Consider the following 26839-nt stretch of genomic DNA (forward strand, 5'->3'; position numbering starts at 1 on the left):
TACAGAACTCACTGATACCGTAGTACTGTAATTTTCTAACTACTTGCTTTTACCATACAATACTTTGTTAAAAGTATAAGCAGGATAGGGATGCAGTATGGTTTTATGATTAGGCACTAGACTGTGACTCAACAGGTTGGGTTTGATTCTTGGCTTTGCCATTTATTTTCTATGTAATTTTGGGCAATTTTTTGTCTGTTTTGTTGTAAATTCTTTGGAGCAGGAATGATCTCTTGTTTGTACATTGTACAGAGCCCCAGATCTCATCTGGGAGCTATAGGTCCTACTATAATACAAATAATTAATTTTTTAAAACTAGCATTTTGGGTTTAGGGGATAGCTCCCTTCTTGATTACTTTTGATTAACTGCTTTTCTCTTATTCTTGCATCGTATATAAAATATTTCATGAAATATTTTCCATGGAACGGACTTGCTTTCAATTGTTTTTGAAAGACATTTAACACAGTTGTCAAGGTTCCTCCCCCACTCTGAACTCTAGGGTACAGATGTGGGGACCTGCATGAAAAACCTCCTAAGCTTATCTTTACCAGCTTAGGTCAAAACTTCCCCAAGGTACAAAATATTACACCCGTTATCCTTGGAATGGCCGCTACCACCACCAAACTAATACTGGTTACTGGGGAAGAGCTGTTTGGACGCGTCTTTCCCCCCAAAATACTTCCCCAAAACCTTGCACCCCACTTCCTGGACAAGGTTTGGTAAAAAGCCTCACCAATTTGCCTAGGTGACTACAGACCCAGACCCTTGGATCTTAAGAACAATGAACAATCCTCCCAACACTTGCACCCCCCTCTCCTGGGAAATGTTGGATAAAAAGCCTCACCAATTTGCATAGGTGACCACAGACCCAAACCCTTGGATCTGAGAACAATGAAAAAGCATTCAGTTTTTACAAGAAGACTTTTAATAAAAAATAGAAGCAAATAGAAATAAAGAAATCCCCCCTGTAAAATCAGGATGGTAGATATCTTACAGGGTAATTAGATTCCAAAACATAGAGAACCCCTCTAGGCAAAACCTTAAGTTACAAAAAAGATACACAGACAGAAATAGTTATTCTATTCAGCACAATGCTTTTCTCAGCCATTTAAAGAAATCATAATCTAACACATACCTAGCTAGATTACTTACTAAAAGTTCTAAGACTCCATTCCTGTTCTGTCCCTGGCAAGAAGCAGCATACAGACAGACACAGACCCCTTTGTTTCTCTCCCTCCTCCCAGCTTTTGAAAGTATCTTGTCTCCTCATTGGTCATTTTGGTCAGGTGCCAGCGAGGTTACCTTTAGCTTCTTAACCCTTTACAGGTGAGAGGAGCTTTCCCCTGGCCAGGAGGGATTTCAAAGGGTTTTACCCTTCCCTTTATATTTATGACACGCCCCCCAAATCTCAGCTAGGGTGGAACACTGGCTGGGATTTCTTCCTGGAGCTCTAGGAAAAACAGAGTTAATAAGACACATGCATCTCTAAATATACTACCAAGTACATAAAGACTAACAATATTTTCCACATCTCAAGGACGATTTTAACCAGTTGATTCTGGGAAACTTTCACGGGAGAGTGCATCAGCCACTTTGTTAGAAGCTCCTGAGATGTGTTGGATGTCGAAATCAAAATCTTGGAGAGCTAAACTCCACCGAAGAAGTTTTTTGTTAGTTTCTTTGACGGTGTGAAGCCACTTCAGTGCAACATGGTCGGTTTGCAGGTGGAAACGCCGTCCCCAAACATATGGGCGTAGCTTTTCCAGAGCGTAGACAATGGCGTAACATTCTTTTTCAGTGACTGACCAGTTGCTTTCCCTCTCAGACAGTTTTTTGCTGAGAAACACTACAGGGTGGAATTCTTGATCAGGGCCTTTCTGCATTAAAACTGCTCCCACACCACGCTCAGATGCATCTGTGGTTACTAGGAACGGTTTGTCAAAGTCTGGGGCCCTTAGTACAGGGTCAGACATGAGTGTCGCTTTAAGCTTGTTAAAGGCCTTCTGACACTTTCCGGTCCACTGAACAGCATTTGGCTGTTTCTTTTTGGTTAGGTCTGTCAGTGGGGCAGCGATTTGGCTGTAGTGCGGTACAAATCGTCTGTAATAACCAGCCAAGCCTAAGAAGGATTGAACCTGTTTCTTTGACTTTGGGACAGGCCACTTTTGGATAGCATCCACTTTGGCCTGTAGGGGGCTGATAGTTCCTTGACCCACCTGGTGTCCAAGGTAAGTCACTCTGTTTAGGCCTATTTGACACTTCTTAGCCTTAACAGTTAGTCCTGCCTCCCTTATGCGCTCAAGGACTTTTTGTAGATGTTCCAGGTGGTCTGCCCAGGAATCCGAAAATATGGCCACATCGTCAAGGTAGGCGACTGCATATTCTCCTAATCCTGCTAGGAGACCATCTACAAGTCTTTGGAAAGTGGCGGGTGCATTTCGCAGCCCGAAAGGGAGTACATTAAATTCATACAGCCCGAGATGTGTGATGAAGGCTGACCTTTCCTTGGCAGATTCATCTAGCGGTACCTGCCAGTACCCCTTGGTTAAGTCCAAGGTAGAGATGAACTGGGCCCGTTCCAGTTTCTCTAATAGTTCATCTGTGCGTGGCATTGGATAGTTGTCTGGGCGAGTTACAGCATTTAGCTTACGGTAGTCCACGCAAAAACGTATTTCCCCATCTGGTTTGGGAACCAGAACCACTGGAGATGCCCATGCACTTTCAGAGGGGCGGATTACACCCATCTGTAACATATCCTGGATCTCCCGTTCTATAGCAGTTTTAGCTTGAGGAGACACCCGGTAAGGTTGGACCCTAATTGGGTGAGCATTACCTGTGTCAATGGAGTGGTATGCCCGTTCAGTCAGTCCTGGGGTGGCTGAGAACATTGGCGCGTAGCTAGTGCACAGCTCCTGGATCTGCTGTCGCTGCATACGCCCAAGGGTCATGGAGAGGTTTACCTCTTCCACCCCACCAGCACATTTCCCTTCGTAGTAGACACCTTCAGGCCACTCAGCGTCGTCTCCTCCCTGGGCTGTAAACTGACAAACCTTTAATTCTCTGGAATAAAAGGGCTTTAGAGAATTAATATGGTACACCTTAGGCTTCCGGTTGGAGGTGGGGAATGCTATGAGATAATTAACAGCTCCCAGGCGCTCCTGGACCATGAATGGCCCTTCCCACGATGCTTCCATTTTATGGGCCTGGAGCGCCTTTAAGACCATGACCTGGTCTCCTACTTTGAAGGAACGCTCTCTGGCATGTTTATCATACCAGGCTTTTTGCTCTTTTTGAGCATCCTGTAAGTTTTCTCTAGCAAGGGCTAAAGAGGTTCGGAGGGTGTTTTGTAGGTTGGTTACGAAGTCCAGAATGTTAGTTCCTGGAGACGGTGTAAATCCCTCCCATTGCTGCTTCACCAACTGCAATGGCCCCTTAACCTCACGGCCATATACAAGTTCAAATGGGGAAAACCCTAAACTGGGATGTGGTACAGCTCTGTAGGCAAAGAGCAACTGCTGCAACACTAGGTCCCAATCATTGGAGTGCTCATTTACGAATTTACGTATCATGGCCCCCAAAGTTCCATTAAACTTCTCCACCATGCCATTTGTTTGATGATGGTAAGGAGTGGCAACCAAGTGATTTACCCCATGAGCTTCCCAAAGGTTTTTCATAGTTCCTGCCAGGAAATTAGTCCCTGCATCGGTGAGGATGTCGGAGGGCCAACCTACCCTGGCAAAAATGTCTGCTAGTGCCTGGCACACACTTTTAGCCCTGGTGTTGCTTAGAGCTACTGCTTCCGGCCATCGGGTGGCAAAATCCATGAAAGTCAGTATGTACTGCTTTTCTCTGTGTGTCTTTTTCGGAAAAGGACCCAGAATATCCACAGCTACTCGCTGAAATGGAACTTCAATGATGGGGAGTGGCTGGAGAGGGGCTTTGACCTGGTCTTGGGGTTTTCCAACTCTTTGGCACACCTCACAAGACTGGACATAGGTAGAAACATCCTTGCCCATTCCCTCCCAGTGGAATGACCCCCCCCCAAACGGTCTTTGGTCCTGTTCACCCCAGCATGGCCACTAGGGTGATCATGGGCTAAGCTCAAGAGCTTGGCCCGGTATTTAGTTGGAACTACCAACTGTCTCTGAGGATGCCAGTCTTCCTGGTGTCCACCAGAAAGAGTTTCCTTGTATAAAAGTCCTCTTTCTATAACAAACCTGGATCGATTAGAAGAGCTGAGAGGCGGTGGGTTGCTCCGTGCCGCCGTCCAAGCTCTCTGGAGGCTTTCATCTGCTTCCTGTTCGGTCTGGAACTGTTCCCTTGATGCTGGAGACATCAGTCCCTCATGGGATTGTGGACCTAGGCTTGGTCCCTCTGGAAGCGATATAGGGGATGGAGCTGTTTCTGTTGACTGTGAACCGCTCTCCGCTGGTGCACTATGTTGGGATTCAGGCTCCGGCTGAGCCTCTCGTGTAGGGTTATCGGCTGCTGCCAGTTCAGGTTCGGTGGGGCCCTCTGGTGTTGAGGTTGCAAGTACTGGATTCAGTGCTGACACGGGGTCTGGTGTTGGTTGTTCGGCTGGTTCCGGTTCTAGGACTGGTTCCGTCTGGGTCTCTGGGACTGGATCCACTACTGCTGTTGCAGACATTGGCCTGGGGTCCGGGTCCATCACCTCTGACTGGGTCCTGATAGAAGTTTCCGGAACAGAGCTAGGCCTCACGGCTTGTTTAGCCTGGCTGCGGGTGACCATTCCCACCCTCTTGGCCTGCTTCACATGATTGGCCAAGTCTTCCCCCAACAGCATGGGGATGGGATAAGCATCATAGACTGCAAAAGTCCACATTCCTGACCAGCCCTTGTACTGGACAGGCAACTTGGCTGTAGGCAAATTGAAAGAGTTGGACTTGAAGGGTTGAATCGTCACTTGGATCTCTGGGTTGATTAAATTGGGGTCCACTAAGGAAGCATGGATAGCTGACACTTGTGCTCCGGTGTCCCTCCACGCGGTGACCTTCTTCCCGCCCACACTCACAGTTTCCCTCCGTTCCAAGGGTATCTGGGAGGTATCTGGGCCTGTGGACCTCTGGTGTGATTCCGGTGCAATGAACTGTAATCTGTTGGGGTTCTTGGGGCAGTTGGCCTTTACATGCCCCAGCTCGTTACATTTAAAACATCGTCCAGCTGACGGGTCACTGGGGCGAGGAGGGCTGCTGGAGAACGGGGTGGTGGGACGATAAGGGGTCTGGAGGGTTCTTTGGGAGGTAGGTGGGGCTTTGGGCGGCCCCCAGTAATAGGGTGTGGTCTGGGGTGGTCCCTTCTGGTCTCCGCTCCAACTGCGACCAGTTTTCTTCTTCTCTGCCACCTCCACCCATCTGGCTCCAATCTCTCCTGCCTCGATTACAGTTTTGGGTTTCCCATCTAGGATGTATCTTTCTATTTCCTCAGGAACACCCTCTAAGAATTGTTCCATTTGCATTAGGAAGGGCAAATTTACTGGAGATTCAACACTTGCTCCTGATATCCAGGCATCCCAATGTTTCTCAGTGTGGTAGGCATGTCGGGTAAATGACATGTCTGGTTTCCACCTTAGGGCTCTGAACCTCCGACGAGACTGCTCGGGTGTTATCCCCATTCTGACTCTCGCCTTGGATTTAAACAGTTCATACTTGTTCATGTGTTCTTTAGGCATTTCAGCTGCCACCTCAGCTAAGGGTCCACTGAGCTGCGGCCTCAGCTCTACCATGTATTGGTCAGTAGAGATGTTGTACCCAAGGCAGGCCCTTTCGAAGTTCTCTAAGAAGGCCTCAGTATCATCACCTGCCTTGTAGGTGGGGAACTTTCTGGGATGGGAAGTGGTACCTGGAGAAGGATTGCTAGGGTTTGTTGGTATATTCTGCTGGGCCTTTATCTTCTCCACCTCCTCCACATGCTTCCTCTCTTTTTCCTTCTCCTCCAGTTCTTTGGCCCTTGCTTCCATTTCTTTGTCCCTTGCTTCCATTTTCAGCCGCATGAGTTCTATCTGTCTTTCATGTTCCCTTTGTTTTTCCTCAGCCTGAAATTTGGCTAATTCCAGCTGTAGTCGAGCTGAGGATTTGGTCATTCTAACCTCTCTGTTTTTAACTAACTTTACACCCGAGGTTTAGAAATAAACAAACAAAACGTGGCTGTAAAATTTTGCTGTGCTGGAATAGAATACCTATTCTCTGATAGTGACTGTCAGCCTACAGAAAAAAACAATTCCCTTGTCTCTGCTCTGGGCCCAAATTAAAGCAAAAAACCTCCAACTACTTGGAAACCTGCTTACCCAGCCCAAAGAAAAAGCAAATGGGTAGAACACACACACCCTATTTACTTTTAGGAAGAAAAGAAAAAAAAAACCTCTGGGTTGGAAGACTGTGAATTTCCCTGCAGGAGTTAAGTACCCTGCCTCCAGGCAAAGAAAACCTGCAATTCACAAGATAATCCCCTTTTGTCTCTGCTTGGCCACAGTTTCAGCTTTCAGTTTCAACTGCTTTCTGGACTCCTTTTCAAAGGAAAAAAAAAATTTCCTTTTTAAAATCTGTATTTCTAGTTCAAAAAAAATCTCAACTGGATCTCAAAATGATTTCAGGTTAATCCCACCGCTGCCACCATGTCAAGGTTCCTCCCCCACTCTGAACTCTAGGGTACAGATGTGGGGACCTGCATGAAAAACCTCCTAAGCTTATCTTTACCAGCTTAGGTCAAAACTTCCCCAAGGTACAAAATATTACACCCGTTATCCTTGGAATGGCCGCTACCACCACCAAACTAATACTGGTTACTGGGGAAGAGCTGTTTGGACGCGTCTTTCCCCCCAAAATACTTCCCCAAAACCTTGCACCCCACTTCCTGGACAAGGTTTGGTAAAAAGCCTCACCAATTTGCCTAGGTGACTACAGACCCAGACCCTTGGATCTTAAGAACAATGAACAATCCTCCCAACACTTGCACCCCCCCTCTCCTGGGAAATGTTGGATAAAAAGCCTCACCAATTTGCATAGGTGACCACAGACCCAAACCCTTGGATCTGAGAACAATGAAAAAGCATTCAGTTTTTACAAGAAGACTTTTAATAAAAAATAGAAGCAAATAGAAATAAAGAAATCCCCCCTGTAAAATCAGGATGGTAGATATCTTACAGGGTAATTAGATTCCAAAACATAGAGAACCCCTCTAGGCAAAACCTTAAGTTACAAAAAAGATACACAGACAGAAATAGTTATTCTATTCAGCACAATGCTTTTCTCAGCCATTTAAAGAAATCATAATCTAACACATACCTAGCTAGATTACTTACTAAAAGTTCTAAGACTCCATTCCTGTTCTGTCCCTGGCAAGAAGCAGCATACAGACAGACACAGACCCCTTTGTTTCTCTCCCTCCTCCCAGCTTTTGAAAGTATCTTGTCTCCTCATTGGTCATTTTGGTCAGGTGCCAGCGAGGTTACCTTTAGCTTCTTAACCCTTTACAGGTGAGAGGAGCTTTCCCCTGGCCAGGAGGGATTTCAAAGGGTTTTACCCTTCCCTTTATATTTATGACAACAGTGTACCAATGTTTACATTTCCCCACAGCTATCACAAACTGGTATCTGCAATACCACTGTCCATTTATACTTAGGATAGAAAGTGATCGGGCTACTGCTGTGGTATTTCCAAAAGTTACGTTTTACTGGCAATAACTGCTAGATACATTGATGACTCATAGCTTCTGCTACTATGTGCTTGCCACAAATTCTTGTAATAACACTATTTTGTCTCAATGATTTAAATGTTGTGGCATTTTAGGGTAACACTTGAGAGTCCAGTTGAGGACTTGTTCTGCCAGCTAAATTTATGTAATATACAAACCCCAACATCATGAGTATTCCGTGATGGAATACGGTGCTATGCAATATGAGTAAGATGGCAGAATCAGCTTTATGACTAAATAGATAAAACAGACAAACAGCAGGAGAAAATAAGTGTTTTACAGATAGGGAACTGAGATACAGTGAGAATAAGTAATTTGCCCAGGGTCACAGAGGAAGTATGTCACAGCCTAGAATTAAAGACAGACCTTTTGACTCTTAGTCCAGTACCTCAACAGCAAGACCATCTTATCTTTCTTGATCATGCACTTTAGATTAGTCTTTGACACTAGAATTTTAAGGGACAATAATTACCAGGAAAGACATGACTCTACGTTCACTCTGATGGAACTAAACAATAGATTCCAAGGCCAGAACGGACCATTGTGGTAATCTAGTCTGACCTCCTGTATAACACAGGCCAAATGATAAGAACTACAGATGAAGGGCAGAACTGAAAAATGAGGAGTAGAAAGTATTTCATGAGACTTTTAAATTATATTTAAAATCTAAAATCATTATTTAAACATATTTTAATAAGCATCCTGGCACCCACAAGGTACTGAGAAAGCTAAAAGATTACACTGCAGTAAGGATAAGGAAAATTACCTTTGTACATGATTTTCCATAATGTTACTATTGTACATAACCAAACTATTACAATTTTAATCTTGGGGAACTATTGGTGTTATCACTACTTTTCCTGAGTGGACAATGAAGAGCATTGTTATACGTATAGTGCAGTATATATATATTCCAATTATTCCTGTGTGGAGTTCATAACTATTATAACTCTTCAAAGGCCACTAAGGGTGAAATTGAAAGATGAGACGCAAAGCCACAAAAAAGACCAGAATGTTAAAAGCTGAGGTGCTGATATAGGTCAAAATCTCATCCTTCCCTAAGGAAATATGCTTTGTACTGGAGTCCTAGAGTAGAACTGTGGAGCCTTAAAATTCCACCTCTCCTGCAAGATAAATTCCAATGAACACCATTGACTTCCTGTAGTAAAGTCTCCCTTCCTCTGGGGCTAGAACATGTGGTTCCAGAAATCCTTCCTAAGGCCTGGAGCCAGGATATGAAAAGCTGCCACTCAGTCATTCTGGGTTGCTTTTGCAGCATTTGGGCTGTAGTAGGAAGTGTGACTTACTGTGTACTTCGTGGCCATGTTACATGCAAATGGCTGAAGGCAGGATTTTTCCTTCAGACTTTAAGACATGTTGTTATGACAAGTCAAAACAATATGCAATTCAGAGATAATGCTGATTCTCTGTTCCTTTTTACAAGAACACAGTAAAATCTATTCTCACCTCATTAATTAAGGACCATATTCTACTCCTTTTCCTCACGTCTATTATACTCGGCAAGTAATCCCATTCAGTGGAAAGATACTACACAGGATGAGGAAAGGTGGTAGAATTAAGTCCTAATGGATTTATGCCTGACATTCCCAAGAGGATTAGTGGGAAGTACCCACATAAATCTTGTATCCATCTATGGGAAAATAAAAACCATTTGATATTTAATTTTGCTTGTTGACAATAAGATTTATTTTTAATTACACTAAAGGACACCAAAATCCTAAAGTGTATAGTTCAATACTTCTTTTATAATCTTTTAAAATCCAGAGCTAGAGAAGTGTCTGTGTACCGATATATGCAGAGGCACACATATTTATCAGATTACTAGACTGTGCGATACTTTGCTCATGCCTTCCATAGCAACTTGTGATGGGGACTTTTAACCAGGAAAAAGAATTACCAAGATAACTATTTCAACAGTCACATAAATTGATTGTCCTCGGGTAAAATTAACCCACAATGCAGCGGGTTGAAGCAAGACTTCTGCAATACCTGATTCATTTGGTGAGGCTGCATGGGATTGGGGTTGGGGGCGAGGGGGTGAGAACAGTTGCTAAGCCTTCCATATTCTGGATACTGTGGAGGAAGTCTCCAGTCAGATCCCAAGCAGGCAGGAGTCAGATGTATAAAAGTCATGGTTACTGGTTTCAAAACCATGTGGCACAAGTGTTCCTAACTTGATTCCTGTTCCCTACGCAAGTATAATGGGGCTGTAGCTTGCTATTTCAACCCATAAACAGAATTAGTTGCTGTAGAAGGGTGGGGCTGCCACGGTAAGGCCTGTGGAAGATTAGGTGGTTCATTCATTGTTCCAGCACTGTCATAATGGCTACTCCAGAAAAACCTAAAAATCAGAGAGCTCTCTTATTCCTGACTTCTACAAAACCCAGTTGCTCATGCTTTTTATGGGGACTGGCACACCTTTATGCCTTTTAGAAAAAAATGTTTTTGCATGGGCCTGTCATATCACAGGATGCATAATCAATAAATCATACACTTGTGGTTTCATTAGCAATAAGTGATGACACAAAGAGACAGAGTGGTAAGAAATAGAGATTTTCAAAAATGTACTAGGAAGCCATTGTTATGTGTCTCCAAAATATTCCAGGCATTCCTAAACCACGCTAATCTATGTTCCTTCTGCCACATCTTAGTTCCACCCATCATACCACAGTTGTATATTCCACATGCCAAGTCACATTTTTTATATTTCAGCATTCAGCGAACTTCACAGTGTCCATTAAATGAAGGCTGTCATAAATATAAAGGGAAGGGTAAACACCTTTAAATCCCTCCTGACCAAAGGAAAAACCCTTTCACCTGTAAAGGGTTAAGAAGCTAAGATAACTTCACTGGCACCTGACCAAAATGACCAATGAGGAGACAAGATACTTTCACGGCTGGTGGTGGTGGGGGGAGGAACAAAGGGTCCTCTCTGTCTGTGGGATGCTTTTGCTGGGACCAGAGCAGGAATGCAGGTCAGAACTCCCGTAAAGAGTTAGTAAGCAATCTAGTTAGATATGCGTTAGATTCTGTTTTGTTTAAATGGCTGATAAAATAAGCTGTGCTGAATGGAATGTATATTCCTGTTTTTGTGTCTTTTTGTAACTTAAGGGTTTGCCTAGAGGGATTCTTTATGTTTTGAATCTGATTACCCTGTAAGGTATTTACCATCCTGATTTTACAGAGGTGATTCTTTTACTTTTTCTTTAATTAAAATTCTTCTTTTAAGAACCTGATTGCTTTTTCATTGTTCTTAAGATCCAAGGGTTTGGGTCTGTGTTCACCTATGCAAATTGGTGAGGATTTTTATCAAGCCTTTCCCAGGAAAGGGGGTCTAGGGCTTGGGGGGATTTTGGGGGAAAAGACATTTCCAAGCAGGCTCTTTCCCTGTTATATTTGTTAGACGCTTGGTGGTAGCACCAATAAAGTCCAGGGACAAAAGGTAAAATAGTCTGTACCTTGGGGAAGTTTTAACCTAAGCTGGTAAAAATAAGCTTAGGGGGTTTTTCATGAAGGTCCCCACATCTGTACCCTAGAGTTCAGAGTGGGGAAGGAACCTTGACAAAGGCAATGGAAGGAGAGAATGAATAGAAAACTCTACATGCTAAACAAAGTAAACAAACTGCTTTCCCAGCAAGAAATCTGCATGACATATTTGTCACCAAACGAAACAGCAGAGCCACTTTCAACAACTACAAATTCAATTTCAACCAATATACTGAAAATTCAGAATGAAAATAGCATTTCAATTGAAAATCAGACAGATTAAAAACGTTATTAAAAGCATAGCTAGATAATATTTTAGCAACTACTTTATCTGTCTCTTCTTGGTTTCATAAGAGAAACATTTTTCTTTTGTTTCTTCTGGGGAAACTCGTATCATAATAGTTGTTAAAATATTAGGAATAATTTTACAGCTATGGCAGTGTCAGCTACTTACTAATGTTAATGCATTGTGGAAAAAAATAAAATGAGTGTATAAGTACCTGCGTCCATTCATTAGTTTGAGGGTCATATGATTCCATAGTGTTCAGGTATGTCTGGCCATCATATCCACCCACTGCATATAATTTATCACCAAGAAGACAGACACCAACTGCATCTCGAGGCATACTCAAAGGAGCCACCATTGTCCAAGTATCAGTTTTTGGATCATATCTGAACAAGAAGAAAGGAAGCTGCAAGCTTAATGAAAACCTTGGTATTAGCTCATGTCCATCTTTACAAAAAATCTGTTCTCTTAAAAAACTTGTATACAAGCTTCTTATCTGAACAATCTTTTCAGCAGCAGAAAAAAAAATTATGTGCTAGATTCAGATACTTCTATGTTGAATGGTAATTTATTCTGTGATTGTCCTTGGAGATGAATGGACTATTTACAGAGTAAGGTGCTGTTTAACATGACTAAGAATGGCACAATCTGGCCCTATGTAAATAAAACCAAACTAGTTAAACTGTTCTTCTATGGTATATTGGAAACTACTTTTCCTAAAATTAGATTGAACTCTACAGTAAGTTGATTAAAACCTGTCTGAGAAGTCAAGACATGTTTCTTGCTGTATTGTGCCACTGTTACTCATGTTAAGTAGCACTACTCTGTACCGGTAATACCATTGAGATCTATGACCCTACTCACATGGTAAGATACTAATCAGTATGATTAAGGGTGTCAGAAGTGGTCCCTCAGTGTTTATTAAAAAGTGAAAATGTATTTTTGCAATATAAATGGGATTGCTGTGCAGAACCTACCAAATCAGTCACACAACACTGATTACATCAGAATATAGGGCAAATTCAGGCAGTCCTTTTGCTATACTGTTTGGAAAGAGAAAGAAAGAAAGAAAGAAAGAAAGAAAGAAAGAAAGAAAGAAAGAAAGATCTAATGTAAAAAAAAATGTAAGTAGTCTCTATTCCAGTGTAATATGCCTGTTATTAGATTTTAAAGTGCTGGGTAAAATGTTCAAAAGTACCTAAGAATTTAGGAGCCTAAGTCGCACCAAAAGTCAATAAGAGCTAGGTTCATAATAAGTCACTTAGCCTCACAAAGATACTTAGATGTGATGCTTTTATCTTTTAGGTTCCTAGAAAATCACAGGAATACAGTGATTCACAGAGCCTGAGTGACAGGTTTCAGAGTGGTAGCCATGTTATTCTGTATCAGCAAAAACAAGAAAAAGTCCTTGTGGCACTTTAGAGACTAACAAATTTATTTGGGTATAAACTTTCGTGAGCTAGCTTAATCCCTTAATCTCATCAGGCAGATGAGGCAGAGGAGGACTTGAACTGGGTCTTCCACATACCAGGTGACTTCCATAACTATTGGGCTAGACATTCTGAGAGAGAGCCGCTGCCACCACCCTGTTTTGTGTGAACTCACTTGAGGGGCCCAATCCAGTAGGCAGCCACTGAGCATGCCTACTGGATTGGGTCCCACATGCAAGTTAGGCAACTTATCTTTACCTGACTTGCAAATCATTGTGAAGCTTAGATGGGAGATAGGTGCCTGGACTCCTGAAGTGGGGCAGTGTGCACATGCCCAGAGTCAGACATACAGGCACCTAGGGAACCTTTTATTGAAAAAAATCTTAGGTGCCGAATGAGTTTAGACACCTACAGAGTTCAATGGGAGTTTTGTGAATTGCAGTAGTGCCTAAATCTGGGACTCGGGCATCTAAGCACAGACTTAAGTGCCTAAGAACTTTTGTGAATCTAGGCCTTAGGCACTTCTGAAAACTGTATCCACTTTTATTATCTATGCCATTACTTTCATTTGGCTAGATGTTTCTTTCACTTGCCTTTAGTATGCTATGACAGACATTTTGGCACAGCCTGCTCACACCTGCTTTAATCAAATCTCCATTTTCTTCACAAAGGTTGTCAAAAGACACACTTGATTTTTTTTTTAATGAGATTTATCCAAATCTGATGACATCAGCTTTGATGCTAGGAAATGATGTTAAATCCTAATCAGTAGAAACTGTGAATCAGACTTCCAATTTCAACTATCCCAATTTTGGTATGTATGTAAGGGCATTTCCCAATCAATCTGATAGTTTTGGAGAAAAACAAAAGCTATATTTCTTTGCATGTCTTTCCCAAATCTTCTGCAGCTGGAAGTAATACTGCATATTTATTATTAGTAGTATTTTATTAGAGGTGTAATAAAAATACTCAGTATTTTTCAGTTACAAATTATATTATTTGGGGGTTATTTTGACCAATTTTTTAAATAGCATTTACTCCCAAATAGGTGATGTTCAGGATTTAGTTGGGGATTGGTCCTGCTTTGAGCAGGGGGTTGGAGTAGATGACCTCCTGAGGTCCCTTCCATCCCTGATATCCTATGATTCTATGATTCTATATAAGGCTGTTAAAAATATGAGCAAAAGCTCAGTAGCCTCTCTCCTTGCCCTAACCTTGAAAGCTTAAAATTTATTAGTTTCTATATTCAGGAATTTTTATTGCATCCCCTCTCACCCTGGAGCACATGCAGTTACTACAAAGATGAAATGTACAACTGTTTTTCACAGAAGATTGTAAGAAAATGTAAGCATTTTCCAGGCAATTACAAATAGGGAGCTCTTTTTTCAGTTGTGTTTTGTTGACAGAATTGAGTTCTAAGCATTCTATTTAGCCCCTGGTTACCTGTTTATAAAACAAAACACAGTGATGTTATTTATATTTAGCTTGTCTGTTTTTTCAGCTACTCACCTTGACCCTTGCAATCAGAAAGAGAATACTGTATCATAGAGTCTATTAAAGTTTATTGCCCTCTGGGAGGTGAAGACACAATGCACGCTTGGTAAAGCTGGTTGTAAAATGAACATTAGCTAGAGGCATATGGTGCTTTTGGAGGAAAAGTCATACAGTCTTTGACAAAATCCATTCAGAATTAACATTTTTTGGCTTTACCATATGTGTATTTCCCCTTCCAGGTCTTCAGACATTATTGTAATCTGCACCCCCCTCTCCCCCCATAATTTACAACAATTAGGATAAAACTGGGAGTTATAATAGAATTCCTGGTCTTTAGTCAAAACATTCAGTCCTTTAAAAAAGATGGAGGAGGAAAAATGCATGATAGTAATATTTTAATTCTCAGCTAGACAGTACAAAAACCTGCTCACTTTACTTATCTGAGTAGTCCCAGTGAAGTCAATAGGATTAATAAAGTCAGTAATGTATGTAGATGTTAGCCCTAACTATATGTTTAGGTTTAGAGACCAATTTAATCAAGATGAAAGTAAAGACAATTAAATCTTTTAACACCCAATTAGGAGAACATTATTATGAACCGCAAAGCAGTTAAGAAGGCACTAAAACCCTGCTGTTAAAATATTTAAGAAAGATTTCACAAATTGCCATCTTTTAGGTACAGTATATGGGCTCTGGCACTATCTAAGTTATGTCCTTCTTTGAAAATATATTTAACTGAGGATGACAGTATAGATGGGAAGAAGATGTGGATGAAGCTTTTTTTTAAACAACTGACAAAATCATCCAAAGCAGAGGGCTTGGAGGTAACGGAGTACTTCAACTACCCAGACATCTCTTGGGAAAATAATACAGCAGGGCATAGATTATTCAACAAATTCTTGGACTGCACTGGGACAACTTTTTTATTACAGAATGTGGAGAAAGCAACTACAGGAGAGGCTGCTCTAGATTTAATTCTGACAAACAGGGAGGAACTGGTTGAGGGTTTGAAGATGGAAGGAAGCTTGGGTGAAAGTGATCATGAAATGACAGAGCTCATGATTCTAAGGAAAGGTAGGAGGGAAAACAGCAAAATAAGGACTATGGCAGACTTTAGCAAACTCAGAAAATTGTTAGGTAAATGGGAAACAAACCTATGGGGAAAAGTGTTCAGGGGAGTTGGCAGTTTTTTAAAGAGACATTATTAAAGGCACAAGAGCAAACTATCCCAATGAGTGGGAAAGATAGGAAGTATGGTAAGAAACTACCCTTGCTTAACCAGGAGATCTTGAATGACCTATAACTCAAAAAAATAGTCATACCAAAAAAATCATGCATGTAGGGCATGTAGAACAAAACTAGATATGTTAAGGCACAAAATTAAATTAAACAAGATAAGGACATAAAGAACAACAAGAAAACCTTTCACAAGTACATTAGAAGTAAGGGGAAAACCAAGGACAGAGTAGGCCCAATGCTCAATGAGGAAGGAAAGACAATAAAAGTAAACATAGCAATGGCTGAAGTGTTAAATGCCTTTTATTATTTCAGTTTTCATCAAAATGGTTACTAGTGCTCACATGACTAATATGGTGAACATCCATGCAAATGGGGTAGGGTCTGAGGCTAAAATAGGGAAAGAACAAGTTAAGAATTACTTAGACAAGTTAGATGTCTTCCAGTTGAAAGGACCTAACAAATATATATCCTAGAATATTTAAAGAATTGGCTGAAGAGATCTCTGAGCCACTAGCAATGATCTTTGAGAACTTATGGAGAATGGAAAAATACTCAAGGAATGGAAAAGGGCAAATATAGTACCCATTTATAAAAAGGAGTATAAGGACAATCCAGAAAATTACAGACCAGTCACCTTAACTTCAGTACCCAGAAAGAACAATGGAGCAAATAATCAATCAATTTGTAAGCACCTATAAGGTAAGTAACAGTTAACATGGATTTGTCAAGAAAAAACCAAGTCAAACCAACCTAATATCCTTGGGTAAGAAGCCTTGTGATGGGAGGAAGAAGTAGATGCAATATATTTTGACTTTAGAAAGGCTCTTGATCCTGTCTCACATGACCTTCTCACAAGCAAACAAGAGATACATAGCCTAGATGAGCCTAATGTAAGATGGATGAGAAACTGTATTCAACGGGTAGTTATCAGTGGTTCAGTCAAGGTGGAAGGGCATAGTGAGTGAAATTCTTCAGGGATGTATCCTGGGTTTGGTTCTATTCAATGTCTTCATATGTGATTTGGATAATGGCATACAGAGTACAATTATGAAGTTTGTGGATGAGATCAAGGGGAGGGGATTCAAGCACCTTGGAGGACAAATTAGAATTCAAAATGCTCTTGACAAACTGAAGAAATGCTCTGAACTAAATAGGATGAAATTCAGTAAGGACAAATGCAATGTAATACACTTGGATCTGGGGGTTATAGTGGATCACAAACTAAATGTGAATCAACACTGTAATACTATTGCAAAAAAAGCGAAAATCATTCTGAGATGCAGAAGTGCTATAAACAAGACATGGGAAGGAATTCTTCCACTCTACTCAGCATTGATAAGGCCTCAACTGGAGTACTGTGTCCAGTTCTGAGCACCACACTTCGGGGAAGATGTGGACAAATTGGAAAAAGTCCAGATAATAAACAAAATTTATTAAAGGTCTGGAAAACATGACCTAAGAAAAGATTTTAAAATGGATTGTTTAGTCTAGAGACGAAAAGACTGCGGGAGACATGACAACAGGCTTCAAGAACATAAAAGCTTGTTACAAAGAAGTAGGTGATAAATTGTCATCCTTATCCATTGAGGACACGACAAGGAGCAATGGTTTTAAATTTCAGCAAGGGAGATTTAGGCTAGACATTAAGAAAAATGTCCTAACTGTAACGGTAGTTAAGCACTGGAACATATTATATAGGGAGGATGTAAAATCTCCATCATTGGTGTTTTTTAAGAAAAAGTTAGACAAACACATATCAGGAATGGTCTAGATAATACTTAATGCTGCTTCATGTGGGGGACTGGACTAGATGACCTTTTGAGATCCCTCCCAGTCCTACATTTCTATGATTTTGTGATTCTATGTGTCGATGCCTTTGTGTCTACAAAAACCTAGAATCAAGTCTTGTTCAGGTTACATATGCAAATAAGTTTGGTGTATGAATATCAGTTTTTAGTCAATAAAAGTCCAGGACTACAAGAATGGAGATGTTTCAGAGTAGCAGCCGTGTTAGTCTGTATCCGCAAAAAGAAAAGGAGTACTTGTGGCACCTTAGAATTTGTTAGTCTATAAGGTCCCACAAATACTCCTTTTCTTTTTATGATTGGAGATGTTGCAGGTCACAGTTATGTGGAGAAGATTCTAGAATAGCTGTTTACAATATGCCTGGCTCAAAGCAGTGCTCTAAATCCCTCACTTTCATGTGCACTAAATTAAGGCACAACTTTTTTTTGGTATGGGTTTATTTAACATAAACAGTACATGTATGTGAAATGACATAAAATACTATTATGTGCCCATTTTTTTTAAAAAAAGGAAAAGTGAATTAAAATTAACAGAGATTAGGTTGTGTCATATTTCAACACAAAAAAGCAAGCAATACAATTTGTTTCCTTAACTTCTCTCATGATGCCTGGTTATTAGATAAGAGTAACATTTTATATAAAGTGCCAAATTCAAACGTTAGCTATATGCTTACGTTCCCATTGATTTCAGTGAGGGGAAAATTCAACCCAGAAACAAGGGAGTAATCAAAAATCATATGTGGCTGAAAAAGAAATGCATTTCACACTCTTCTTTTTTTCAAATTCCAAAGTAACACTGCTCCTATATGACAACCAATACAGATGTTGGAAAAGCAAAAAGTGTTCTATCTGTTTCGCTCTCTATGTTTTTATAATTCATGAGCCTCAGGTAAATCTAGGGTTTCATGTCCATGTCCACTTCTAAAGATTTTGATTAACCTTCTCCTTGGAAAGAAGTGGCAACTTTAACTCTGTATGTTCCCACTTTCCTCTTTAGTCCTCCCTTTTAGCATTATAACTTTTGCATACCTTTGATATGTTAATTTTCTTAATTTTTTTTTTTTAATAATGTAACTAAAACCTCAATTAAATGTAGAAGCCTATCTGAAAATCACAGGCAGGATAGATCTTAATAGCTTCAATAGTGCCCTGGTGTCCTATTAAACTCTCTTGATTCACAGAATATTTCCTTGTGCAATGCAAAGTACAGGTTATATACTGTAAATACAGAGTCAGGCAATAACAGTCCTGCTGAAGGAACCACCATGGTGCAGTGTGCATCAGAATTACTTAAAGAGCTTTCTTTTATTACTTGCCTGATGATAATTTAAAAATTGCTAAATCTAGCTAAATCTAATTTGGTATTACAGGTTAGCTTACATGCTGAGCTCTTGTCTCTCCAATAAGAAAATATTTCTGCCTTAGCACAGAAGTTTCCAGTGGAAATGTGAACAGACCTTAGATCTGCTTCTCTGTTAGTGTGCTACTAATGAAACAAAACAACGCAAGTGTTGTTTTCTATAAGCCCACTTTTGTATGATAGTTGTTATGGTAATATATGATATTTATCTTACTAAAGTAGTTATATATGGTTAATAACATTTTTTTAGTTCATTTGTCATTTAGTAAAAAAAACCCAACAAACCTTAACTCTTAACTCTTACAATTTTTAGGATACAAATAATTGTAACCTGTCTTGCATTCCAAAACAGCACATGTAATTGTACACTAAATGGATACCTTTCTACATAGTCAAGCAGTCGGGAACAGTGGTTAGAAGCAGGAGCATCATGGCCTCCAACTGCATAGAGAAAGCCATCACATGTGGCCACACCTACGCCTCCTCTTCTCTTACACATCGGAGCACACATATTCCATTTATTTGTGTGAGGATCATAATACTCCATTGAACTCAAACACGAACTTCCATCGCGACCTCCGACTGAATATAACCTAAAAAAAAAAGCCAAAACACGGAAATTTCAGTGCAACAAGAACTTCAATTAGCAAAACTATAAACAGAGAGGCTTTGTTTGCTTTTCTCATCTGTTGTCTGAAATGAAAGGCTACAGAATATGTTTCATCAAATTTCAAGCTCATAAAAGTATAACACACTGGGAAATACGTTGATGTTAGTACTATTGTCAAATTCACATTCTTCTTTGTGTTCTGCCAACACTCAGTGGAATGGTAGTTATTTCCTGACTAGTCATTTGGGAATAGGTGGTTTAATTCTCAGATCAAAATGCATACTACTTTATTCTGCCTCATGAGCCAGAAATCTCAGGATAACTTACTTCTCATACGATTTCCAAACCACAGAAGCAGGGTTGCTGCACAGTTGCCCACCATAAGTGGAGGGAAGGTTAAAAAAAAGCAAGGAAAAGTGTAGGTGCTCAGTCACTCTAGGTAATCTGAGTCAAATAAGAACCTGGATAAACAGAGCAATGGGTGAAAATGGGTGCAGATGAGGACAGAAATAATCTGTACAAATTTTAGAATTGCAGTTTTAGAACATAAATGGATGGAAAATGGATTTTTGAAATCATAGAAAAATATATTATACAAGCTACTGTGTATAATTTAGAAGAGGAAAAAGCAAATTATCCCGTCAGAAAGCAGAAGCAATATCACCATCTTCCCATACACAGTCTATCCACAATTTTCTTGGCTGTCCTCCTGTTCTCTGCCCTTGAATTCTAGTCTCAAAGGGCTCCAGAATAGGATTCCCTTCATCCAGCCTTCACATATGCCCATACCATATCAGCCTCCTCTCTTGTGGCTTCTCTCTGATGCAGCAAACCTTGGTATCATTCCTCATTCCATACATGGCCCAGCAATGGTCTTCTCAAGTGCCTCTCTTTGGTCTCTGATTCTAACAGAAGAGCTCGGCTTACCATAGTTTTGTGTCGTTGTCCCGTAAGTAGTTTCTGCTTTTGTTGATCATAAATCACTCCACTTATCTTGTACCAGACTTCCCCACAGTCAGCAGCCTTCCCTGAAGTTTACTGTTGATTTGTCCATTTGTCACTAACTTGCCCCTCAGCAACTTAAACACAGAAACATGATTTAGGAACTGACCCTAATTGTTGATATTCAACTGTCTTGGTTCCACGGGAGTCCCCATGTGACTTCTGTCTTTTCTTTGCTCATTTTGAGACCATAGTTTGTTAGTTCCCTGTTCCAAGCATGACTTGTCTGAACCAAGTATTCGTCACTATCAGCCATTAGCACAACATTATCTACAAAATTTAACTTTGTACCATCTTCCATTTGGAATTGCTTGCTTATGAAGCCCATCACAATTATGAATAGTAATGGATAAGCACTGATCCTTGATGGAGCCCAACCTTCACCTCAAAACCCTCCATTGCACCTAAGGGCATTCCTTTGTCATGGAACCATCCTACAAAACCATCATCATCTGGACAAGGTCCTCCAGTACCCCACAGAATTGCAGTGGAGGCCTCAGCAGTCACTGAGGTACTTTGTCAAATGTTTTCTCCAAATTGAGGAAAGCTTCTTTTCCATCAACTGTTTATTGATTGGCATATAATCTGTCATCCTTTTCCCTTTTCTAAAACAAAAGCACTCCTTTCCTAAAAGGGGCTCCACTATTCAACAAATTTGACTATGAATGATTCTCTCTAACAGTTTCATGCAGTGGGACAGCATTAATTACTTGGTACTTTGAATACTCTTGTATGCCACCTTTTGTTTGTATACAGGTACCAGTATAGACTTTCCCCATTCTTCTGGAATTTTCTACTCTTTCCAAACTGTGTCCATCAATGTCTCTCAATTCTTTGATCATACCTGCCATGACTTCATCTGGACCTGCTGATTTTCCAGGTGCCATTTTCAGAAATGCAGCCTTAACATCTGCTTCTAACAGGCCATTGCTTATCAGTTCACACAACAGTAGCTTGGCATATAAAGGGTTCTTCTCACTAAGTAGACCCTCACAGTATTTTTGCCTCCTGTTATGTACCATGTTTCTTGTTACAAGCAGTCTGCCCCTGGATCCCTTACAAATGGCATCTTCCATCTTCCCTCCTTTTGCTTCTTGTCCATTTATATCACATATATTTTCTGTCTGGCAAGCTGAGGACGGTTGTTCAACTCATTATACAGCTCACCTAAAGTTAGGTTTCTCACCATTCTGACTGCTTGCTTTGCTGATCCCTTGGAGACTCTGTAGGCAACAACTGCTTCTTCTTATGGGTTACTTTCCATCACCTTTATGACTTTTTCCTTATTTCTTACTCCTTTCTGCACTTCCTCATTCCACCAGCAGTTTTCACAAGATATCCTCACTGTGGAGCTTAAATCTCAGATGCAGAGCATAATTTGGCTCATTATATCTTAAATGTAGATATCTAAAAACTACGGTAAAGTCCTAGTTTGTTTTCATAGGCTTCTAATTGAATCTGTGGGGATTCTGATCTATGTAATATGCCTAAGGGATAGTTTCAGGAAATGACACATGCAGGTACTGTTTGTTGATTTTCCTTCAATGGCATATATGATGAATGTAGCAGCAAGGGCTGATTTATGTGTGGAAGTCCCAGAAAAACTCTAAAATCTATTTTCAAATTCCAATTATGAAAATGCTGTTGAATTGTGTTTCAGTTCTGCTTGTAACTATTGTAGGCAAATGAAAATAATTTCCATCCTTATAATGGTTCCTAAGATGACATGATTCTGATTTCATTTTTCCAGTGTTACCCATACTGCATATATTTTTATATGAATCATTTCCCAGTCTGCTGCCTTTTCTACAGTGTCCACAGATGAACTAATAGAAACGCAGGCTATTTTAAAGTCCAAGCATTGAGCAATTTAGGATGCAAAAGTTTCCTGCTGTGAAACAATTATTCATTTGGAAGCTTTTATTGTTCTAAACACTCCGTGAATTCCAAGCTCATTAAATGTCCATTTACTGTTATGTTTCTTTGGCACTGAAGCTGATGTCCAGAACAAGGAAGCACAATTCTACCACTAATCTTTAGTGAGTCCATGGAACTTTACGATATTGCCTCATAGACACCGTTGTACGGTAACACAAGTAGGCAAGGGAATCAGGCTACATTGATATGTCATGTGAAGTGGATGTCAAATAAAGCAACAAAGCAAAAGAATAAAGTAATTCTCTTACAAGAATGCCTGCAAACTCAGTCTTAAGACACCTACCTTTGTATCTGATTTCTATTGTTCAAGATAACTGAAGTCTGGGGTCACTATAAACTGATGCTCCCTGCACGGCTAATATGTGCAATGCATTATACAATAGTTCTGCTAAGGTTTGCATGGGGGAAATTCCATTTTGAAACTGAAATGCATAATATAGATCTGTACTAATGCATTCGCTCCCAATCTTTAATTCCATCATTGTAGCAAAACTATATTATAGTGAGCAATAATAGGTCACAAAACACTTTCCACTACAGCCCTGTTTTCATATGCAAGACATAGATGTCTACCTGATATGCAGGCAAATGGGATACTAGGCTTTAAATATCAGAACCAAGATTTTCAAAGGTGGGAGTCAAAAATTAATGTGAAATCGGTGTTCCTTTAAAGTTCTACTTATAATGCTCCACTCTGGCTATGTCTAAACAGCTCAGCTAACAGTTCTATGAATGCTTGATTGTGCATGACTCTGTCCTGACATGGAGAAGGGGGTAGAGAGAGCAAAAGAAACAACTCCCGTTCTTTTTGTGAACTCCCGTATCTGCATCTGCTAAGTTTATTTATTTATATTGTGCTCATCTCCATGCTATCGAAGCGTCCCTGGGACCCTGGGCACAATCACAGTCATTGTAGCTATAGAGCTAGCCTCCCAAGATATTACTGAGGAGAGGACTGAGGTTTTGGCTCTGTTCCTTCTTTGCATAATCTGGGTAGGTGAATGCATACTAAATTCTGATAAAGGGTAGTACTCTGGCCAAATAAGGGTGATAATAGTGGCCAAACAATAAGAAAAAATGCTATTTGCAAATATTTTATTAAAAACAGTTTATAAAATTCAAAAATATTCATGAATTATTTTCTCAGCTTTATAGGATGAAAATATATACAGCCGTCTTCACATTATCACTAGTTTGTATTTTGGTAGCACTCAGATACTCTAGCAAAAGTTAAGGTTCCTTTGTGCTATACACAGTACAGAGTCATATTCAGTTTCTGCCCCAAAGAATTTATAATCAAAGTACATAAAACTGACAAAGTAAGTGTTATTATCTTCACTTTACAGATGGAGAACTGAGGCACAAAGTGAGTTAGTCACATAGGAAGTCAGTCGTGAAATTAATATCTGATATCCTGTGTCTGAGTCCAATGCCTTAACCACAAGATGGTACCATACTTGCAGCCAGTCATATATGCACAGAAGGTATATGTGTCCAAACACACACACATGCACACAGATTGGGTAGCCATTTACTATATCCTTGGATTGTGAAATATGGATTAAGGGCTTCTAATTGTAAAAAAGAGTTTCCTCTGAATACAATTTCTTAATGGATCCTTGAGAAGGTCTATTTATTCTCACTCTGTTAAGTATGCTTTAAACTGTTCTGTATTGGCTCATGCTGATTTTTATCCTTTTGGGTGAGTTTATATTTTACAAATACTTTTTGAGAGTTATTCATGCTTTGCTGTGTTTGCCTCTTCCTCTGTATTTTATTTGCAAGCATCCAATACAAAGGAAATTTTAGAAAAAAAATAGCCAGAATCAAATACTACAAATCTGTCAGCAGTCTGATTTGCAGGAAATAGAGGATAAATTATATTTAAAAGTTATTTTCATCAATAATTGCTTAAAAAAGCAAATATATCTATTAAATCTAACTGTGCAATTAAACATCTAATTATGCTCAAAATGCAACTGCACCTTAACTAGATGGCTATGCCTCTAGCTTGACTCATTTGTTTCTGTTCTCTCATTATGGGATGCTCAGCTCTTATGTGCCACCTGTTACAGTGCACGCAAGCACATCTATCTGCCTGCCTAGTTATGCCAGATATTGAGGGCACAATAGGGCACACAAATTCTGCCCTGTGCTATGTGGATGCATAATGGGAGAAAAGGGATCAGGAAGCCTCTTGAATTGCCAAATAGCAGCAGGGAGAAATTGCTTTCTACCACTGCAACTGACTGCTGCACCACCAAAGAGCAGCCAGCTTTGGGTCAGGTATATGTACCTTGTCCCCCAGCACATAGGCTCCAGTATGTGGCAGCTGTTAAACAATGGAAAACATTGTTCTTGTGTAAAAACCTTGTATTGAGCCAACCTGCCCTGAGCCATTTTGCCCTGCAGTGCCTGGGTGGCTGGTAATGCTTTACACAGAATAGAAATGCAGGATTTTTCACTTAATACGCATACTATTCTGCTAGAGTAAATATGTATTTAGCTGGATAAAATGTTAGAATTAAGCACTGAAATTATTATTTTATTGTCAAATCACAATCTCAAAGCTTCACTGACAAAATCAGTAATGAAACCACAGAGACAAGGAGGCAAACCAGAGAGTCCTATTGATTTCAAGGGTAAGAATGACAGGGCTGAAATCCCCATATTCAGAACGGATCAGATGCAACTGGATGGGAGAGACATATTATTTTTAAGCTTCTAAACGGATAAAATAAACAAGTGAAACAGGGAAAAAACCAATACATATATAGAACTATAACTAATTAATTGACAACAGATTCAATCCTAACTCAGACAACACGTTCATCATTTCCACAGAAGCTTTGCCTGAGCAGAGACAGCAGGATTAGTTCCTAAAACAGCAGACACACTTCAGTCAGTAGAAGTTACAGGTTAATGGTTTTCTTGAAGGTTCCCATAGTTATTAGTCAAGTCACCCTGAAGAAGAATTACTTGCTTTGAAATTTCCCTTTGAAGCAGGGTCATGCTGCCAGTATTTTAACAAGGGGCTCCCACACAAGCATTTTCCGCTAGCCTGTGATATACCCGGTGTCTCAGGAGCGCCTCTGTTTGCAGAAAAGAAGGGTGAGGAATGAGGAAATCTATTAATTTGTTTTCCCATTTAAACAGACAATCAATCCTCAAGGGAGGCAATACCAGTGCAAACATATTTAATTGCATTTGCTAGGGGGGAAATCAACTTTGTTTCTTTAAGAAGTGCAGTATAGGTACCATAACACTGTTTGGTCAACTCATATCATTTGAAGCTGGGTCTGTGTGTGAAGACCTTGTAGAGGAAGAACCGGGTCCTTTGGAATCTCTCCCTGGGAAATTTTACAGAAATACTTGCCATTTTGTCCACTCCAAAGGGAAAGCATTAGCTCTTCAAAAGGATTTTTTAATAAGCTGAAGGGATAAATTGTGTCTGGCATGGATGATTTAGCAGTATCCCAGAGCATGGGTGAACTCCATCAGAGGAAGGGAAATTATCCCAACTTGCTCTTCAATATCACTACAGAATTTTAACAAAGGGCTCCCAGGAGTTCCCCAGGATTTCTATGCAGCATATCACTGCTTTGATGTCTTCTATTCAGTGTCCGGGTAAGGTTAGAGAAGAACACTTCACTTTCAAAATTCTGTTGTTTTTAATCTCTGCTGAAATACCCATTGGGACTGATTGCTTCAATGGGTTTCAAAACTTCTTGTTTTGGTGCAATCACAAATAAAAACGAGATGCTTTTTAGTTACCTTTGATTAAATGGTGAAACAGCTACCTTCATTATTCATTAAATCATGTACCAAATGAATTCAGACTCCGTTCAGACTATAGTTGACTCCAGCTATTAATGTTTGTCATGCCTTGCATCAGTATGGCCAGAATTTTCACAAAGTGCTCAGCACCCATAATCAGGGCCAGATTTTCAAAGATTTCGGCTCCCATTTAGGTACCGAAATAAGCAGCCATATGAGAGCTTGGCATGATGGGTATATATCACTTAAAAACTAAGTGTTTAAATAGGTGTCAGATGTACTGGAAATCTGGCCCCAGTGATGAGTTCTGAGTAACTGAAAGCTTGATTCTTAACCTCTTTTGAAAATCTGTTCCTAAGGGCTTATCCAGAAGTTAATGAGAGTTGGTGTTCAGCACTTTGCAGGAATGAGAAGGGTTACCATATCTGAACATTCAAAAAAGAGGACACTCCACCCGGGGTATTTGCACCATTATCTACCAACTCGCGTTTTATTTATGTGTTATTATACACATATTATACACATGCTGTGCGCTACATGTCATCTATATTGAGTATATATAAGCCTCAAAAGTGAAGTTAAATTATTTAAAGTTTACTGTACTTCTTTATACGTAGTGAGTTCTTTCCTTTCACCAGTTCTTCAGTTTTCTTTCTCTTCATGTGCCCATACATACTTTT

At 40.1% G+C, this 26839-nt stretch overlaps 1 protein-coding gene across 1 annotated transcript in view; it reads right to left on the reverse strand.

The window, feature by feature from the left end:
• The window catches only part of KLHL1 (kelch like family member 1), a 452588-nt gene that overhangs the window by 12033 nt on the left and 413716 nt on the right, over window positions 1–26839 (reverse strand). The window contains exons 9-10 of the mRNA XM_048851948.2: window positions 19213–19425; window positions 11719–11890 (exon numbers count right to left, since the gene is read on the reverse strand). Of these exons, the coding sequence (XP_048707905.2) occupies window positions 11719–11890; window positions 19213–19425 (385 nt within the window). The remainder of the gene's footprint in view (window positions 1–11718; window positions 11891–19212; window positions 19426–26839) is intronic.

This window comes from Caretta caretta, chromosome 1 (genome assembly GCF_965140235.1).
Source record: "Caretta caretta isolate rCarCar2 chromosome 1, rCarCar1.hap1, whole genome shotgun sequence".
Lineage (NCBI taxonomy): Eukaryota > Metazoa > Chordata > Testudines > Cheloniidae > Caretta > Caretta caretta.